Source organism: Coregonus clupeaformis, chromosome 21 (assembly GCF_020615455.1).
Source record: "Coregonus clupeaformis isolate EN_2021a chromosome 21, ASM2061545v1, whole genome shotgun sequence".
In the NCBI taxonomy this organism is placed as follows: Eukaryota; Metazoa; Chordata; class Actinopteri; order Salmoniformes; family Salmonidae; genus Coregonus; species Coregonus clupeaformis.
In genome coordinates this window covers 45,712,567-45,733,425 of record NC_059212.1, presented here as the reverse complement: position 1 = coordinate 45,733,425, position 20,859 = coordinate 45,712,567, and the positions used below count along the sequence as shown (strand labels likewise).

General features: G+C 46.2%; 1 protein-coding gene across 1 annotated transcript in view; it reads left to right on the top strand.

Annotated features, from left to right (window-relative positions):
• Positions 1–20,859, top strand: part of LOC121534513 (microtubule cross-linking factor 1-like) — a 179,070-nt gene that overhangs the window by 21,636 nt on the left and 136,575 nt on the right. The window contains exons 2-3 of the mRNA XM_045206049.1: positions 5,827–6,051; positions 6,181–6,339. Coding sequence (XP_045061984.1) covers positions 5,827–6,051; positions 6,181–6,339 — 384 coding nt within the window. The remainder of the gene's footprint in view (positions 1–5,826; positions 6,052–6,180; positions 6,340–20,859) is intronic.

Sequence of the window (20,859 nt, the reverse complement as noted above, 5' to 3'; positions counted from 1 at the left end):
TCCTCTCCCTACTTTGACCAGTGGCCCCCGTAACCTGGTGGCCTTTTGAATTCGCCCCTTCTCTGCCTCCGTCAGCCCCGTCGTCCATGCCCTGTGCCCCCCCCCTAAAAATTTCTTGGGTAGTGCTCACGGGCTTCCAGCCTTGCCTCCGTGCTGCCTCCTCATATCGCCTCCTCTCGGCTTTAGCTGCCTCCAGCTCTTCACGAGGGAGGCGAACTTCTCCCGGTTGTGCCCAAGGACCCTTTCCATCCAGTATCTCCTCCCATGTCCATGAATCCTGTGTAGGTGGGTCCTGTTGCCGCTTGACACGCCGCTTGGTCCTAGATTGGTGGGTAATTCTGTCACGATCGTCTTCTTGTGAGATATTGGACCAAGGCGCAGCGTGTGCAAAATACATCTCTTTATTATGGAAGAGAGAAAAAACACGAAACCGAACACTATCCAAAACTTACAAAACAACAAACGACCGTGAAGCTAAAGAACGTAAGTGCACAGACAAGCAACAAACGTTCAACATAGACAATTACCCACCAACACATGATGCCCATGGCTGCCTTAAATATGGCTCCCAATTAGAGACAATAAACCACAGCTGTCTCCAATTGAGAACCAATCTAGGCAGCCATCAACATACAAACACCTAGACAAGACATTACCCCATAAACCTACAAACCCCTAGACAAACCAAAACACATACTTCACCATGTCACACCCTAACCTAACTAAAATATTAGTGAAAACAAAGATAACTAAGGCCAGGGTGTGACACCTAGTTGACATATTTTCAATTTAAGCCTACTAGAAAGTGTGTGCCCTCAGACCTGGAGGGAAGCAAAAGTCATTCCGCTACCTAAGAATAGTAAAGTCCCCTTTACTGGCTCAAATAGCCGACCAATCAGCCTGTTACCAACCCTTAGTAAACTATTGGAAAAACATTTGTTTGTCCAGAGACAATGCTATTTTACTGTAAACAAATTGACAACAAACTTTCAGCATGCTTTTAGAGAAGGACATTCAACAAGCACAGCACTTACACAAATGACTTATGATTGGCTGAGAGAAATGTATGATCAAAAGATTGTGGGGGCTGTTTTTGTTAGACTTCAGTGCAGCTTTTGACATTATCAATCATAGTCTGCTGCTGGAAAAACGTATGTGTTATGGCTTTACACCCCCTGCTATAATGTGGATAAAGAGTTACCTGTCTAACAGAACACAGAGGGTGTTCTTTAATGGAAGCCTCTCAAACTTAATCCAGGTAGAATCAGGAATTCCCCAGGGCAGCTGTCTAGGCCCCTTACTTTTTTCCATCTTTACTAACGACATGCCACTGGCTTTGAGTAAAGCCAGTGTGTCTGTGTATGCGGATGACTCAACACTATACACGTCAGCTACTACAGCAACTGAAATAACTGCAACACTTAACAAAGAATTGCAGTTGGTTTCAGAATGGGTGGCAAGGAATAAGTTAGTCCTGAATATTTCCAAAACTGAAAGCATTGTATTTGGGTCAAATCATTCACTAAACCCTAAACCTCAACTACATCTCGTAATTAATAATGTGGAAATTGAGCAAGTTGAGGTGACTAAACTGCTTGGAGTAACCCTGGATTGTAAACTGTCATGGTCAAAGCATATTTGATACAACAATAGCTAAAATGGGGAGAAGTCTGTCCATAATAAAGCGCTGCTCTACCTTCTTAACAGCACTATCAACAAGGCAGGTCTTACAGGCCCTAGTTTTGTCGCACCTAGACTACTGTTCAGTCATGTGATCAGGTGCCACAAAGAGGGACTTGGGAAAATTGCAGTTGGCTCAGAACAGGGCAGCACGGCTGGCCCTTAAAAGTACACGGAGAGCTAACATTAATGACAGGCATGTCAGTCTCTCCTGGCTTAGAGTGGAAGAGAGATTGGCTTCATCACTGCTTGTTTGGAGTAGTGGCCTGAGGGAACACACTAAATGTATTGGGTAAAGTGCTATGAAATATAATGTCATGTAATATTTTAAACTGTATATAACCGTCTTAATGTTGCAGGTCCCCAGGAAGAGTAGCTGATGGGGATCCTTAATAAATACAAATACAAATGCCCTACTCTACCCTACCCTACCCTACCCTACCCTACCCTACTCTACCCTACCCTACCCTACTCTACCCTACCCTACCCTACTCTACTCTACTCTACTCTACTCTACTCTACCCTACCCTACCCTACCCTACCCTACCCTACCCTACTCTACCCTACTCTACTCTACTCTACCCTACCCTACTCTACTCTACTCTACTCTACTCTACTCTACTCTACTCTACTCTACCCCTACCCTACTCTACCCTACTATACTATACCCTACTCTACTCTACTCTACTCTACTCTACTCTACTCTACTCTACTCTACTCTACCCCTACCCTACCCTACCCTACCCTACTCTACCCCTACTCTACTCTACTCTACTCTACCCTACCCTACTCTACTCTACTCTACTCTACTCTACTCTACTCTACTCTACTCTACCCTACCCTACTCTACTCTACTCTACTCTACTCTACTCTACTCTACTCCCTACCCTACCCTACCCTACCCTACTCTACTCTACTCTACTCTACTCTACTCTACTCTACCCTACCCTACCCTACCCTACCCTACTCTACCCTACTCTACTCTACTCTACCCTACCCTACTCTACTCTACTCTACTCTACTCTACTCTACTCTACTCTACAGTACTCTACTCTACTCTAAACTACCTGCCTCGAGGGAAATAGATCTAATGAACAGAATCAGCAACGACAGCGTTGGAAGTCAACTCGTTTACTTGACAGATGAATGGAAAACACCTGTCAGTGTTAAAAACCAAGCCGTTCTGTCTGTGTGTTCTGGGTGACATGATCTCCCACAATTCATTATTCCAAGCCGTTCTGTCTGTGTGTTCTGGGTGACATGATCTCCCACAATTCATTATTCCAAGCCGTTCTGTCTGTGTGTTCTGGGTGACATGATCTCCCACAATTCATTATTCCAAGCCGTTCTGTCTGTGTGTTCTGGGTGACATGATCTCCCACAATTCATTATTCCAAGCCGTTCTGTCTGTGTGTTCTGGGTGACATGATCTCCCACAATTCATTATTCCAAGCCGTTCTGTCTGTGTGTTCTGGGTGACATGATCTCCCACAATTCATTATTCCAAGCCGTTCTGTCTGTGTGTTCTGGGTGACATGATCTCCCACAATTCATTATTCCAAGCCGTTCTGTCTGTGTGTTCTGGGTGACATGATCTCCCACAATTCATTATTCCAAGCCGTTCTGTCTGTGTGTTCTGGGTGACATGATCTCGCACAATTCATTATTCCAAGCCGTTCTGTCTGTGTGTTCTGGGTGACATGATCTCCCACAATTCATTATTCCAAGCCGTTCTGTCTGTGTGTTCTGGGTGACATGATCTCCCACAATTCATTATTCCAAGCCGTTCTGTCTGTGTGTTCTGGGTGACATGATCTCCCACAATTCATTATTCCAAGCCGTTCTGTCTGTGTGTTCTGGGTGACATGATCTCCCACAATTCATTATTCCAAGCCGTTCTGTCTGTGTGTTCTGGGTGACATGATCTCCCACAATTCATTATTCCAAGCCGTTCTGTCTGTGTGTTCTGGGTGACATGATCTCCCACAATTCATTATTCCAAGCCGTTCTGTCTGTGTGTTCTGGGTGACATGATCTCGCACAATTCATTATTCCAAGCCGTTCTGTCTGTGTGTTCTGGGTGACATGATCTCCCACAATTCATTATTCCAAGCCGTTCTGTCTGTGTGTTCTGGGTGACATGATCTCGCACAATTCATTATTCCAAGCCGTTCTGTCTGTGTGTTCTGGGTGACATGATCTCCCACAATTCATTATTCCAAGCCGTTCTGTCTGTGTGTTCTGGGTGACATGATCTCCACAATTCATTATTCCAAGCCGTTCTGTCTGTGTGTTCTGGGTGACATGATCTCGCACAATTCATTATTCCAAGCCGTTCTGTCTGTGTGTTCTGGGTGACATGATCTCCCACAATTCATTATTCCAAGCCGTTCTGTCTGTGTGTTCTGGGTGACATGATCTCCCACAATTCATTATTCCAAGCCGTTCTGTCTGTGTGTTCTGGGTGACATGATCTCGCACAATTCATTATTCCAAGCCGTTCTGTCTGTGTGTTCTGGGTGACATGATCTCGCACAATTCATTATTCCAAGCCGTTCTGTCTGTGTGTTCTGGGTGACATGATCTCGCACAATTCATTATTCCAAGCCGTTCTGTCTGTGTGTTCTGGGTGACATGATCTCGCACAATTCATTATTCCAAGCCGTTCTGTCTGTGTGTTCTGGGTGACATGATCTCCCACAATTCATTATTCCAAGCCGTTCTGTCTGTGTGTTCTGGGTGACATGATCTCGCACAATTCATTATTCCAAGCCGTTCTGTCTGTGTGTTCTGGGTGACATGATCTCGCACAATTCATTATTCCAAGCCGTTCTGTCTGTGTGTTCTGGGTGACATGATCTCCCACAATTCATTATTCCAAGCCGTTCTGTCTGTGTGTTCTGGGTGACATGATCTCGCACAATTCATTATTCCAAGCCGTTCTGTCTGTGTGTTCTGGGTGACATGATCTCGCACAATTCATTATTCCAAGCCGTTCTGTCTGTGTGTTCTGGGTGACATGATCTCGCACAATTCATTATTCCAAGCCGTTCTGTCTGTGTGTTCTGGGTGACATGATCTCGCACAATTCATTATTCCAAGCCGTTCTGTCTGTGTGTTCTGGGTGACATGATCTCGCACAATTCATTATTCCAAGCCGTTCTGTCTGTGTGTTCTGGGTGACATGATCTCGCACAATTCATTATTCCAAGCCGTTCTGTCTGTGTGTTCTGGGTGACATGATCTCGCACAATTCATTATTCCAAGCCGTTCTGTCTGTGTGTTCTGGGTGACATGATCTCCCACAATTCATTATTCCAAGCCGTTCTGTCTGTGTGTTCTGGGTGACATGATCTCCCACAATTCATTATTCCAAGCCGTTCTGTCTGTGTGTTCTGGGTGACATGATCTCGCACAATTCATTATTCCAAGCCGTTCTGTCTGTGTGTTCTGGGTGACATGATCTCCCACAATTCATTATTCCAAGCCGTTCTGTCTGTGTGTTCTGGGTGACATGATCTCCCACAATTCATTATTCCAAGCCGTTCTGTCTGTGTGTTCTGGGTGACATGATCTCCCACAATTCATTATTCCAAGCCGTTCTGTCTGTGTGTTCTGGGTGACATGATCTCGCACAATTCATTATTCCAAGCCGTTCTGTCTGTGTGTTCTGGGTGACATGATCTCGCACAATTCATTATTCCAAGCCGTTCTGTCTGTGTGTTCTGGGTGACATGATCTCGCACAATTCATTATTCCAAGCCGTTCTGTCTGTGTGTTCTGGGTGACATGATCTCGCACAATTCATTATTCCAAGCCGTTCTGTCTGTGTGTTCTGGGTGACATGATCTCGCACAATTCATTATTCCTAATGTATTGCTATGACATGCTTGTGAGTGTGCTTATGAATGAATATTGTCTTGCTGGTTGTAGTGGGAGTGTGGTTGACATAGGGCCTCTGTGTGTGTAAGAAGATTCAACAACTGTTAGAGGACAGTGGAGGCTGAAGAGATAACAGCTCTCTGTATCGCTACTATGCTTCAGTATAGAGCCACATCCCTCTACAACCATGACCCCTTGTTGTATCCAAAGGTTATCTTCAAGTTGCCAACCTCTCTCTCTCTCTCTCTCTCTCTCTCCCCCCAGGATGAGGTGGAGGAGCTGCGTGCAGAGATGGAGGAGGCGCGGGACAGTTACCTGGAAGAGGAGGTGCACCAGGTGCAGGAGTTACGCAGGGAGCTGGACCGCTCCAATAAGAACTGCCGGATCCTCCAGTACCGCCTCCGTAAGGCGGAGCAGAAGAGCCTCAGAGTGGCCCAGACTGGACATGTAGACGGAGACCTGCTACGCAACCTGGAACAGGACATCAAGGTACGTGTTGTTGTCGTCGAGTGGCCCAGACTGGACGTGTAGAATGTAAGTCCGCTTCCGTCTGTGTTTTATGTACTTCTTATTGTCACACGTCACACATGACTCCGTGTGACTGTGTCCCCATTGCAGGTGGCCAAAGACGTGTCAGTGCGTCTGCACAACGAGCTGGAGAGTGTAGAAGACAAGAGGACCAGGGCGGAAGACGAGAATGAGCTGCTGAGACAGAGGATCATCGAGGTGGAGATCTCTAAACAAGCTCTACACAATGAACTGGACAGAACTAAAGAGGTAGGAGGGGGAGGGGGGGGTGGAGGAGGTGGAGGAGGAGGAGGAGGAGGAGGGAGGGAGGGAGGGAGGGAGGTGAGAGGAGGAGGTGGAGGAGGAGGAGGGAGGGAGGGAGGGAGGGAGGGAGGGGAGGGAGGGAGGGAGGGAGGGAAGGAGGAGGAGGAGGGAGGAGGGAGAGGACTGAGGAGGAGGGGGAGGAGGGAGGGAGGAGGAGGAGGAGGAGGAGGAGGAGGAGGAGTAGGAAGAGGGAGAGGACTGAGGAGGAGCGGAGGAGGAGGGGGAGGAGGGAGAGAGGGAGGGGGAGGAGGAGGAGGAGGAGCTGAGGAGGAGGAGGAGGAGGGGGAGGAGGAGGAGGAGGGAGGGAGGAGGGAGGAGGGAGGAGGAGGAGGACGAGTGGGACTGAGAGGGAGGACGAGAGGAGGACGAGGCTACAGCATCTTGCTCCTTAGTGTTGAATATAGTAGCCTACAGTATTCTCTGTGTGTTGAATATAGTAGACTACAGTATTCTCTGTGTGTTGAATATAGTAGCCTACAGTATTCTCTGTGTGTTGAATATAGTAGCCTACAGTATTCTCTGTGTGTTGAATATAGTAGCCTACAGTATTCTCTGTGTGTTGAATATAGTAGCCTACAGTATTCTCTGTGTGTTGAATATAGTAGCCTACAGTATTCTCTGTGTGTTGAATATAGTAGCCTACAGTATTCTCTGTGTGTTGAATATAGTAGCCTACAGTATTCTCTGTGTGTTGAATATAGTAGACTACAGTATTCTCTGTGTGTTGAATACAGTAGACTACAGTATTCTCTGTGTGTTGAATACAGTAAACTACAGTATTCTCTGTGTGTTGAATATAGTAGACTACAGTATTCTCTGTGTGTTGAATATAGTAGACTACAGTATTCTCTGTGTGTTGAATACAGTAGACTACAGTATTCTCTGTGTGTTGAATACAGTAGACTACAGTATTCTCTGTGTGTTGAATACAGTAGCCTACAGTATTCTCTGTGTGTTGAATACAGTAGAATACAGTCTTTCTGTTCCATTTCTAATAAATGCAGATTATTCATCTGATCAGTGTTAGGATTGGAATGGGCCCTGGGTCTCAGGATTGAATTAGTTTTTTTAAATCACGGAACAGTTGTTAGGGGGTTTGAAGTTGTTAGGGGGTTTGAAGTTGTTAGGGGGTTTGAAGTTGTTAGGGGGTTTAGAAGTTGTTAGGGGGTTTAGAAGTTGTTAGGGGTTTGAAGTTAGGGGTTTATAAGTTGTTAGGGGGTTTAGAAGTTGTTAGGGGGTTTGAAGTTGTTAGGGGTTTGAAGTTGTTAGGGGGGTTTAGAAGTTGTTAGGGGGTTTAGAAGTTGTTAGGGGTTTGAAGTTGTTAGGGGTTTAGAAGTTGTTAGGGGGTTTGAAGTTGTTAGGGGGTTTAGAAGTTGTTAGGGGGTTTAGAAGTTGTTAGGGGGGTTAGAAGTTGTTAGGGGGTTTAGAAGTTGTTAGGGGGTTTAGAAGTTGTTAGGGGGTTTAGAAGTTGTTAGGGGGGTTTCGAAGTTGTTAGGGGGTTTAGAAGTTGTTAGGAGGTTTAGAAGTTGTTAGGGGGTTTAGAAGTTGTTAGGGGGGTTAGAAGACTATTGGTTGGTCTGTTCCCTAGCGTTCAGCCACTGGTAGAAGTTAAACACATCCTCAAATGAAAGACACAGATTCTGCTGTTTATTAGATTGCTGTTGTTTGTGTCATGGCGTCTTTTTGTCTGTGATGTGATATAGCCCTCTGATTGGACAGCGTCTGCAGCCTGTTAGCACAGAGGTGATGCATTCTGGGAGTTTTAATGAAATGAGGAGCAGTTATTCTGGTTGCTGTCTGTGCGTTCAGTGTGTGGCCATACTGCTTGCCCACTGAGGGAGGGAGGGAGAGAGAGAGAGAGAGAGAGAGAGAGAGAGAGAGACATTCTGTATCAAGCTTCATTGGGAATCTATACAGATAGCTAGTCAATTCCTGTTTCCCAACCCTTATTGCAACATTAGTTGATAAAGACGTTACCATATCTTTTCTTTTAATGGGACACGCGACATGTCCACCGTTATGTTTGCTGATGAAGCAAAGTGTGAAATAAACATATTGACACTACTGACAACATTTGGTGTTAAGGAAGATAACTTATCAGGATCCTAAGCACCTGATATCTGACCTGAGGACACCACACCTCCACCTGGTTGTTTTCTGATGCAGCCTCTAGCACCTGATATCTGACCTGAGGACACCACACCTCCGCCTGGTTGTTTGCTGATGCAGCCTCTATCAGGTGAGGACTAAAGAGACACTGGACTGAAGGACTGCTGACCTCCATCTTGGACCAGTGAGAGTACAGAGACACATCGGCTTGACCAGTGAGAGTACAGAGACACATCGGCTTGACCAGTGAGAGTACAGAGACACATCGGCTTGACCAGTGAGAGTACAGAGACACATCGGCTTGACCAGTGAGAGTACAGAGACACATCGGCTTGACCAGTGAGAGTACAGAGACACATCGGCTTGACCAGTGAGAGTACAGAGACACATCGGCTTGACCAGTGAGAGTACAGAGACACATCGGCTTGACCAGTGAGAGTACAGAGACACATCGGCTTGACCAGTGAGAGTACAGAGACACATCGGCTTGACCAGTGAGAGTACAGAGACACATCGGCTTGACCAGTGAGAGGACAGAGACACATCGGCTTGACCAGTGAGACCAGGCTGGCAGCAACACTGCATGCTTCCACTGTCTGGACAGACTAGCCCCCCTCACTGAGACGGAGCGGTTATGTTTAGTAGGTACAAAAAAATGGGAGAAAAAAATGAAACTGTAACCTGGTCCCTAATCTCGCGTTGCCATACCAATGTCACATCATTGTCACGCCTCCCTTGGAGGTCTGGAGAATTTTGTATTGCAAAAAACGGTTTGAATGGTCTGCTGGTTCTCAGCGATCAGAACGCTGTCTGAAGATAAAATGCTTATCCATGAATTTTTTACCTCATTTCTACCAGCATGTTAAATATGCAACCAGAGGGGGAAAACTCTAGACCACCTTTACTCCACACACAGAGACGCATACAAAGCGTTCCCTCGCCCTCCATTTGGCAAATCTGACCATAATTATATCCTCCTGATTCCTGCTTACAAGCAAAAACTAAAGCAGGAAGCACCAGTGACTCGGTTAATAAAGAAGTGGTCAGATGACGCAGATGCTAAGCTACAGGACTGTTTTGCTGGCACAGACTGGATTATGTTCCAGGAACTTCCGATGGCATTGAGGAGTACACCACATTAGTCACTGGCTTCATCAATAAGTGCATCGATGACGTCGTCCCCACAGTGACTGTACGTACATACCCCAACCAGAAGCCATGGATTCCAGGCAACATCCGCACTGAGCTAAAGGGCAGAGCTGCCGCTTTCAAGGAGCGGGACTCTAACCCGGAAACTCCCACTATGCCCTCCGACGAACCATCAAACTGGCAAAGCGTCAATACAGGACTAAGATTGAATCGTACTACACCGGCTCTGACGCTCGTCGGATGTGGCAGGGCTTGAAAACTGTTACAGACTACAAAGGGAAGCACAGCCGCGAGCTGCCCAGTGATACAAGCCTACCAGACGAGCTAAATTACTTCTATGCTCGCTTCAAGGCAAGTAACACTGAAACATGCATGAGAGCATCAGCTGTTCCGGACGACTGTGTGATCACGCTCTCCGTAGCCGATGTGAGTAAGACTTTTAAACAGGTCAACATTCACACACGGATTACCAGGACGTGTACTCCGAGCATGCGCTGACCAACTGGCAAGTGTCTTCACTGACATTTTCAACCTCTCCCTGTCTGAGTCTGTAATACCAACATGTTTCAAGCAGACCACCATAGTCCCTGTGCCCAAGAACACTAAGGTAACCAACCTAAATGACTACCGACCCGTAGCACTCACATCTGTAGCCATGAAGTGCTTTGAAAGGCTGGTCATGGCTCACATCAACACCATTATCCCAGAAACCCTAGACCCACTCCAATTTGCATATCGCCCCAACAGATGATGCAATCTCTATTGCGCTCCACACTGCCCTTTCACACCTGGACTAAAGGACTATTCATTGACTACAGCTCAGCGTTCAACAACATAGTGCCGTCAAAGCTCATCACTAAGCTAAGGACCTTGGGACTAAACACCTCCCTCTGCAACTGGATCCTGGACTTCCTGACGGGCCGCCCCCAGGTGGTAAGGGTAGGTAACAACACATCTGCCACGCTGATCTTAAACAAGGGGGCCCCTCAGGGGTGCGTGCTCAGTCCCGTCCTGTACTCCCTGTTCACTCATGACTGCATGGCCAGGCACGACTCCAACACCATCATTACATTTGCCGATGACACAACAGTGGTAGGCCTGATCAACGACAACGACGAGACAGCCTATAGGGAGGAGGTCAGAGATCTGGCCATGTGGTGCCAGGACAACAACCTCTCCTTCAATGTGATCAAGACAAAGGAGATGATTGTGGACTACATGAAAAAGAAGAGCACCGAGCACGCCCCCATTCTCATCGACAGGGCTGTAGCGGAGCAAGTTGAGAGCTTCAAGTTCCTTGGTGTCCACATCACCAACAAACTAACATGGTCCAAACACACCAAGACAGTCGTGAAGACGGCACGACAAAACCTATTCCCCCTAAGGAGACTGAAAAAGATTTGGCATGGGTCCTCAGATCCTCAAAAGGTTCTACAGCTGCACCATCGAGAGCATCCTGACTGTGCATCTATGCATAGTCACTTTAATAACTCTACCTACATGTACATATTACCACAATTACCTCGACTAACCGGTGCCCCCGCACATTGACTCGGTACCGGTACCACCTGTATATAGCCTCGCTATTGTTATTTTTACTGCTGCTCTTTAATTGTTTGTTACTTTTATTTCGTATTATTTTATATTGTATTTTTTTGTGATTTCTTTTGGTATTCTTTCTTAAAACTGCATTGTTGGTTGAGGGCTAGTAAGTAAGCATTTCACTGTACATACACTTGTTGTATTCGGCGCATGTGACAAATACAATTTGATTTAATTTGATTTGAACTGTCTGATGCCTAGCAGAAATTACAATAAGAAGCATTTTAGATCTGTGTTTACAAAATGCAGCAAGATATTTCTTATGCATTTTATATTTTTTCCCTGCGTAAGAAAACGCAGAATTCTGCATTAACACGACCCCTAAGTTTAACTTGCTAGTTATCTAAGTAAGTGGCTGAATTAATAAGGTGACGGTGCATCATACTGTGTTAGCTTTCTGCCGTGTTTGAGAAGTCAAAGCCCTTTAGATGAGTTATCTGAACAGCTGCCACTGATATCTTGATTTCCTTCTGCTTTTCCTCCTCTCCGTTCTCGGCCAGTCTGCTCCTCCCCCTCTTCTCCCCCCTCTGCTCCTCCTCCCTCTGTTCCTCCCCCTCTTCTCCCCCCTCTGCTCCTCCCCCTCTTCTCCCCCCTCTGCTCCTCCCCCCTCTGTTCCTCCCCCCTCTGCTCCTCCCCCTCTTCTCCCCCCTCTGCTCCTCCCCCTCTGCTCCTCCCCCCTCTGTTCCTCCCCCTCTTCTCCCCCCTCTTCTCAGAGCAGGCAGGCCTGTTGCCCTAGCGACTCCAGACTCCAAACAGACACAGAGTGTACACATGCTGCTCCAGAGCCAGTACTGTTCTTCCTTCAGACAATCATGCGTCAAAACTTTGTTCATTTGCACAATGTCTCTCGTTCACATTCGCTTGTAAATGTCTAAACTCACCATAAATGACATTCGGTAGCTCTTACCTATATATGTATCACTTTATGAGCTGGACTGCCTGTCTTTGCAATTCATTTATTTTCGTTTGCGCTCGTTAGCATATTTAGCTAGCAGCCTCCATGGAAATGTGCATTACTTGTGCAAAATTTGTTAGCATTCTGGTAATAGATGGCCAATGGGCTTTTCTGGCGCCCCCTTGTGTACTAAGCCGGTAATACCGTAAATCCCGGGGTGAGAGAAGGACGGTATGGCGATATGAAAATCTGGATAACGCCCAACCCTAGAAGGGAGGTGTGGAGAGAGAGGACACAGAGGGAGGTGGAGAGAGAGGAGGAGGAGAGAGACAGGACACAGAAGGAGGTGGAGAGAGAGGAGGAGGAGACAGGACACAGAGGGAGGTGGAGAGAGAGGAGGAGGAGACAGGACACCGAGGGAGGTGGAGAGAGAGGAGGAGGAGAGAGACAGGACACAGAGGGAGGTGGAGAGAGAGGAGGAGGAGACAGGACACAGAGGGAGGTGGAGAGAGAGGAGGAGGAGACAGGACACAGAGGGAGGTGGAGAGAGAGGAGGAGGAGAGAGACAGGACACAGAGGGAGGTGGAGAGAGAGGAGGAGGAGAGAGAAGAAGTGGAGAGAGAGGAGGTAGACACACAGTGAGGGAGGTGTAGAGAGAAACACAGATACTAGCTGCTCTACTTCACTCCCCTCTAACTGGTTGCGGTTTCTCTCTCCTACTCCCCTGTGGTTTGCCCCAGAAAAACACTGGCTGCTGTTAGCCTGTGGAGCTAGCTGGAGCTGGAGCTAAAGGCGGTCTGCCTCACGTGACTCCTCTCCTCTCCTCTCCTCTCCTCTCCTCTCCTCTCCTCTCCTCTCCTCTCCTCTCCTCTCCTCTCCTCTCCTCTCCTCTCCTCTCCTCTCCTCTCCTCTCCTCTCCTCTCCTCTCCTCTTCTCTCCATCTCCTCTCCTCTTCTCCTCCTCTCCTCCTCTCTCTAGTAAGGTAATACTTTACATAGTCCCTGCGTTTTCTAATTTAAAAAGGTGAAAAATCTCATATCATTATATACAAGGGGCTCTTCAGTGTTCACCAGTACAAAATCATATTTTCTGGATCAAAGATTGAATAACTAATCTACTGGGTTTAGGGTGTCCAATTAAAAATCCATATTTTGACCAATGTGTAAAATAATATGTCAATTGATAATTTAGATATAATCCTTTAAGAAAACCAATAGTCCAAACTTCATGTCTCTATCATAATCCGTTTAAAAGTTATTCAAGTTTTTACCCTTGTAGAATGGCCAGAATTAGGGTGACTAAATCAATGGAGTTTTTACCCTTGTAGAATGGCCAGAATTAGGGTGACTAAATCAATGGAGTTTTTACCCTTGTAGAATGGCCAGAATTAGGGTGACTAAATCAATGGAGTTTTTACCCTTGTAGAATGGCCAGAATTAGGGTGACTAAATCAATGGAGTTTTTACCCTTGTAGAATAGCCAGAATTAGGGTGACTAAATGTTAGATTAATTTGGATTTTAAGAATAATGACTAAAGGATTTCACCCCAAATACAGTATAAATGTTAGAATTATCATGTAGTGTCAAACCACTAACAGAGGGGGCGGTACTAAACATTAAAGGGGGAAGGCGGAAACTGTTTAGAAAACCCACCTAAAGGTGGGAGGAGTCAAGTTCAGGAGGTATAAAATCGTATGATTGGGTCTTTGGCCCCAGAGCTCTCTCCATGAATAAATATACAGATAATACTTGTTGGTTGTGGACCTTGAATCATTGATGATTAAAACCAGAGCCTTACAACCTCTGGTAATGATTCAAGCTTAGGTTGAATTAGAGATAGAAATTCACATGACACTAAATCAATGGAGGCCAGAGAAAGAAAGAAAAATGTAGCATCGCGTCAGCTTCAGGATTCTGTGCAAGAATGAAGGCTGCTGGCTGGCTACCTGACAGGCTCACTTTCCCATTGAATTCATAATCTTTCTACTCCAATCTGCATGTCATGTAGTATTTTCATATTTGAGTATACGCTTTTTATATTAATTCGAAATTCCAGTTCTTTTTAGAAGATTTCTCACAAAAACAAGCGTGTTTTTCTTTTCAAATACTTTTACATTTAATTCAGCTCAGTGTTTATTGTCGGATGTATCAGGTTACGAAATCCGACTTTTTGGATATAATGTTGATGAATGTTAGAGAAAGACCCCACTGAACGATTCAGAACATGAAGAATCCTATTTCTCTTGGTAAAATGTATTTTATAACATAAGGAAGTGAAATGTCACCACTCTGGGCAGAGTGGCTGGACACACTACATGATGTTGCAGATTAAACAAATATTCCTCCAAAATTCACAAGGCACCAGATTGCAATCTGTGTTATTGTTGATTCTAGATATGATATGGACTACTAACCTTTATTTCTACAGGTTTGTCTGATTTGAGATTAAATCTGATCCATCGTTACTGACAGCGACCTTTTTCTTTCCCATGGACAGGAGGGAGGCTGGGAGGTAGCATGCCCAACTGAGAGGAATGTTGTTGAACTGGACCAGCGATTTGTAGCTTGAAGTTTCACATCGTCATTCTGACGTAATTCAACATAATTATTAAGAGAGAAACAGATGTTCAGACTAAACCTACTCCTAATATCGAGTGCTGATCTAGGAACAGGTCCCCTCGGTCCATGTAAATCACATTCATTACGATCTAAAAGGCTAAACTGATCCCAGATCTGCAGTCCTACTCTGAGAGGCTTTATGAAGACGGGCCGTGGACAATGTGAATGGGCTGTATATGTAACCTTGCAGGGAATCCTAGCTGACATTCTACAGTAGCTTTTACTGTCCGGTCTGGGCTATCGGAGGAAGCAGCACTGTGTGTGTGCGTTTGCGCGTGCCCGCCCGCCAAGGGATTGGAACCTTTACATGGATTAACTCAGCAGGAAGGCCTAGTGGTTATGAAACGACCTGGCAGGTGTGAGAGAGAGAGAGAGAGAGAGAGAGAGAGAGAGGAGCAGGGACCTATAACATCTATTTTAATTTTTTGCCTTTTTTTTCCCTCCAAAAACATTCAGGTTTTCGCTCTCAAAATTATAATTTTTAATAGAAAAATAACATAATTGGATGTTCTAAGTCCACAACAATGCTTAAACCACATCAGGAGAGAGAGGATGGGAGAGAGGATGGGAGAGAGGATGGGAGAGAGGATGGGAGAGAGAGAGAGAGAGAGAGAGAGAGAGAGAGAGAGAGAGAGAGAGAGAGAGAGAGAGAGAGTGAGTCATATGACTAACAGTCCCCGACTGTTAGCGTGTGATATGATTCAACCAGCAGACAGCTCACAGGCCTGTTATAAACGGTTCAGGAACACTGGTGGCTTGCCCAGGGCTCCGTCTGTTGGTTAGTTGCCTCTGGGCTTCTGGGGCGAACTGCAGCTGCTCTGTCCACATGGTTGGAAAGGATAGACTCCAGACGTACACAGTATGGAGAACAGGGGAGTCTAACACACATACAGTATAAGAAGAATGTTAGAGGGGTTTCATTCCTTTGACAGGTAGCTTAGTGGGTAAGAGCGTTGTGCCAGTAACCGAAAGGTCGCTGGTTCTAATCCCCGAGCTGACTAGGTGAAAAATCTGTCGATGTGCCCTTAAGCAAGGCACTTAACCCTAATTGCTCTGGATAAGAGCGTCTGCTAAATGACTAAAATGTAAATGTAAATCTTCAAAGAAAAGCCCAGCTGACGGGAATAACCAATCCGCTTTAATGAAATGTCATTTTGTTAAAAATAAAGAGAGTTTCAGGTGATTTAGCATTTGTGATCATAGTTCCTTTTTATTAAAAGTTTAGGTTTCAGTAAAGCGATAAGATGACGTACTGCTGCAGAGAGTCCTGTACCTGGGTCCCAAATGGCACTTTGTTCCCTATATAGTGCACTACTTTTGACCAGACCCCCGTGCTTAATGAATAGGGTACCATTTGGGAGGCAGACAGTGTCCCCTACCTGGCTTTTATCATATCATAACAGAGTGTTTTAGTTTTAGCAGTTTGTCCAGATTACATAGTCGCTGTCCTGACTCCTGCAGAGATTACATAGTCGCTGTCCTGACTCCTGCATATATTAGATAGTCACTGCCCTGACTCCTGCAGAGATTACATAGTCGCTGTCCTGACTCCTGCAGAGATTACATAGTCACTGTCCTGACTCCTGCAGAGATTACATAGTCGCTGTCCTGACTCCTGCAGAGATTACATAGTCACTGTCCTGACTCCTGCAGAGATTAGATAGTCACTGTCCTGACTCCTGCAGAGATTACATAGTCGCTGTCCTGACTCCTGCAGAGATTAGATAGTCACTGTCCGGACTCCTGCAGAGATTACATAGTCACTGTCCTGACTCCTGCAGAGATTACATAGTCACTGTCCTGACTCCTGCAGAGATTACATAGTCACTGTCCTGACTCCTGCAGAGATTACATAGTCGCTGTCCTGACTCCTGCAGAGATTAGATAGTCACTGTCCGGACTCCTGCAGAGATTACATAGTCACTGTCCTGACTCCTGCAGAGATTACATAGTCACTGTCCTGACTCCTGCAGAGATTACATAGTCACTGTCCTGACTCCTGCAGAGATTACATAGTCACTGTCCTGACTCCTGCAGAGATTACATAGTCACTGTCCTGACTCCTGCAGAGATTACATAGTCACTGTCCTGACTCCTGCAGAGATTAGATAGTCACTGTCCTGACTCCTGCAGAGATTACATAGTCACTGTCCTGACTCCTGCAGAGATTACATAGTCACTGTCCTGACTCCTGCAGAGATTACATAGTCACTGTCCTGACTCCTGCAGAGATTACATAGTCGCTGTCCTGACTCCTGCAGAGATTACATAGTCACTGTCCTGACTCCTGCAGAGATTACATAGTCACTGTCCTGACTCCTGCAGAGATTAGATAGTCACTGTCCTGACTCCTGCAGAGATTACATAGTCACTGTCCTGACTCCTGCAGAGATTACATAGTCACTGTCCTGACTCCTGCAGAGATTACATAGTCACTGTCCTGACTCCTGCAGAGATTAGATAGTCACTGTCCTGACTCCTGCAGAGATTACATAGTCGCTGTCCTGACTCCTGCAGAGATTAGATAGTCACTGTCCGGACTCCTGCAGAGATTACATAGTCACTGTCCTGACTCCTGCAGAGATTACATAGTCACTGTCCTGACTCCTGCAGAGATTACATAGTCACTGTCCTGACTCCTGCAGAGATTACATAGTCACTGTCCTGACTCCTGCAGAGATTACATAGTCACTGTCCTGACTCCTGCAGAGATTACATAGTCACTGTCCTGACTCCTGCAGAGATTACATAGTCACTGTCCTGACTCCTGCAGAGATTACATAGTCACTGTCCTGACTCCTGCAGAGATTACATAGTCGCTGTCCTGACTCCTGCAGAGATTACATAGTCACTGTCCTGACTCCTGCAGAGATTACATAGTCACTGTCCTGACTCCTGCAGAGATTAGATAGTCACTGTCCTGACTCCTGCAGAGATTACATAGTCACTGTCCTGACTCCTGCAGAGATTACATAGTCACTGTCCTGACTCCTGCAGAGATTACATAGTCACTGTCCTGACTCCTGCAGAGATTACATAGTCACTGTCCTGACTCCTGCAGAGATTACATAGTCACTGTCCTGACTCCTGCAGAGATTACATAGTCACTGTCCTGACTCCTGCAGAGATTACATAGTCACTGTCCTGACTCCTGCAGAGATTACATAGTCGCTGTCCTGACTCCTGCAGAGATTACATAGTCACTGTCCTGACTCTTGCAGAGATTACATAGTCACTGTCCTGACTCCTGCAGAGATTACATAGTCACTGTCCTGACTCCTGCAGAGATTACATAGTCACTGTCCTGACTCCTGCAGAGATTACATAGTCACTGTCCTGACTCCTGCAGAGATTACATAGTCGCTGTCCTGACTCCTGCAGAGATTACATAGTCACTGTCCTGACTCCTGCAGAGATTACATAGTCACTGTCCTGACTCCTGCAGAGATTAGATAGTCACTGTCCTGACTCCTGCAGAGATTACATAGTCACTGTCCTGACTCCTGCAGAGATTACATAGTCACTGTCCTGACTCCTGCAGAGATTACATAGTCACTGTCCTGACTCCTGCAGAGATTACATAGTCGCTGTCCTGACTCCTGCAGAGATTACATAGTCGCTGTCCTGACTCCTGCAGAGATTACATAGTCACTGTCCTGACTCCTGCAGAGATTACATAGTCACTGTCCTGACTCCTGCAGAGATTACATAGTCGCTGTCCTGACTCCTGCAGAGATTACATAGTCACTGTCCTGACTCCTGCAGAGATTACATAGTCACTGTCCTGACTCCTGCAGAGATTACATAGTCACTGTCCTGACTCCTGCAGAGATTACATAGTCACTGTCCTGACTCCTGCAGAGATTACATAGTCACTGTCCTGACTCCTGCAGAGATTACATAGTCGCTGTCCTGACTCCTGCAGAGATTACATAGTCACTGTCCTGACTCCTGCAGAGATTACATAGTCACTGTCCTGACTCCTGCAGAGATTACATAGTCACTGTCCTGACTCCTGCAGAGATTACATAGTCACTGTCCTGACTCCTGCAGAGATTACATAGTCGCTGTCCTGACTCCTGCAGAGATTACATAGTCACTGTCCTGACTCCTGCAGAGATTACATAGTCACTGTCCTGACTCCTGCAGAGATTACATAGTCACTGTCCTGACTCCTGCAGAGATTACATAGTCACTGTCCTGACTCCTGCAGAGATTACATAGTCACTGTCCTGACTCCTGCAGAGATTACATAGTCGCTGTCCTGACTCCTGCAGAGATTACATAGTCACTGTCCTGACTCCTGCAGAGATTACATAGTCACTGTCCTGACTCCTGCAGAGATTACATAGTCACTGTCCTGACTCCTGCAGAGATTACATAGTCACTGTCCTGACTCCTGCAGAGATTACATAGTCACTGTCCTGACTCCTGCAGAGATTACATAGTCACTGTCCTGACTCCTGCAGAGATTACATAGTCGCTGTCCTGACTCCTGCAGAGATTACATAGTCGCTGTCCTGACTCCTGCAGAGATTACATAGTCACTGTCCTGACTCCTGCAGAGATTACATAGTCACTGTCCTGACTCCTGCAGAGATTACATAGTCACTGTCCTGACTCCTGCAGAGATTACATAGTCACTGTCCTGACTCCTGCAGAGATTACATAGTCACTGTCCTGACTCCTGCAGAGATTACATAGTCACTGTCCTGACTCCTGCAGAGATTACATAGTCACTGTCCTGACTCCTGCAGAGATTACATAGTCACTGTCCTGACTCCTGCAGAGATTACATAGTCACTGTCCTGACTCCTGCAGAGATTACATAGTCACTGTCCTGACTCCTGCAGAGATTACATAGTCACTGTCCTGACTCCTGCAGAGATTACATAGTCACTGTCCTGACTCCTGCAGAGATTACATAGTCACTGTCCTGACTCCTGCAGAGATTACATAGTCACTGTCCTGACTCCTGCAGAGATTACATAGTCACTGTCCTGACTCCTGCAGAGATTACATAGTCGCTGTCCTGACTCCTGCAGAGATTACATAGTCACTGTCCTGACTCCTGCAGAGATTACATAGTCACTGTCCTGACTCCTGCAGAGATTACATAGTCACTGTCCTGACTCCTGCAGAGATTACATAGTCGCTGTCCTGACTCCTGCAGAGATTACATAGTCACTGTCCTGACTCCTGCAGAGATTACATAGTCACTGTCCTGACTCCTGCAGAGATTACATAGTCACTGTCCTGACTCCTGCAGAGATTACATAGTCACTGTCCTGACTCCTGCAGAGATTACATAGTCACTGTCCTGACTCCTGCAGAGATTACATAGTCGCTGTCCTGACTCCTGCAGAGATTACATAGTCACTGTCCTGACTCCTGCAGAGATTACATAGTCACTGTCCTGACTCCTGCAGAGATTACATAGTCACTGTCCTGACTCCTGCAGAGATTACATAGTCACTGTCCTGACTCCTGCAGAGATTACATAGTCACTGTCCTGACTCCTGCAGAGATTACATAGTCACTGTCCTGACTCCTGCAGAGATTACATAGTCACTGTCCTGACTCCTGCAGAGATTACATAGTCACTGTCCTGACTCCTGCAGAGATTACATAGTCACTGTCCTGACTCCTGCAGAGATTACATAGTCACTGTCCTGACTCCTGCAGAGATTACATAGTCACTGTCCTGACTCCTGCAGAGATTACATAGTCACTGTCCTGACTCCTGCAGAGATTACATAGTCACTGTCCTGACTCCTGCAGAGATTACATAGTCACTGTCCTGACTCCTGCAGAGATTACATAGTCACTGTCCTGACTCCTGCAGAGATTACATAGTCACTGTCCTGACTCCTGCAGAGATTACATAGTCGCTGTCCTGACTCCTGCAGAGATTACATAGTCACTGTCCTGACTCCTGCAGAGATTACATAGTCGCTGTCCTGACTCCTGCAGAGATTACATAGTCACTGTCCTGACTCCTGCAGAGATTACATAGTCACTGTCCTGACTCCTGCAGAGATTACATAGTCACTGTCCTGACTCCTGCAGAGATTACATAGTCACTGTCCTGA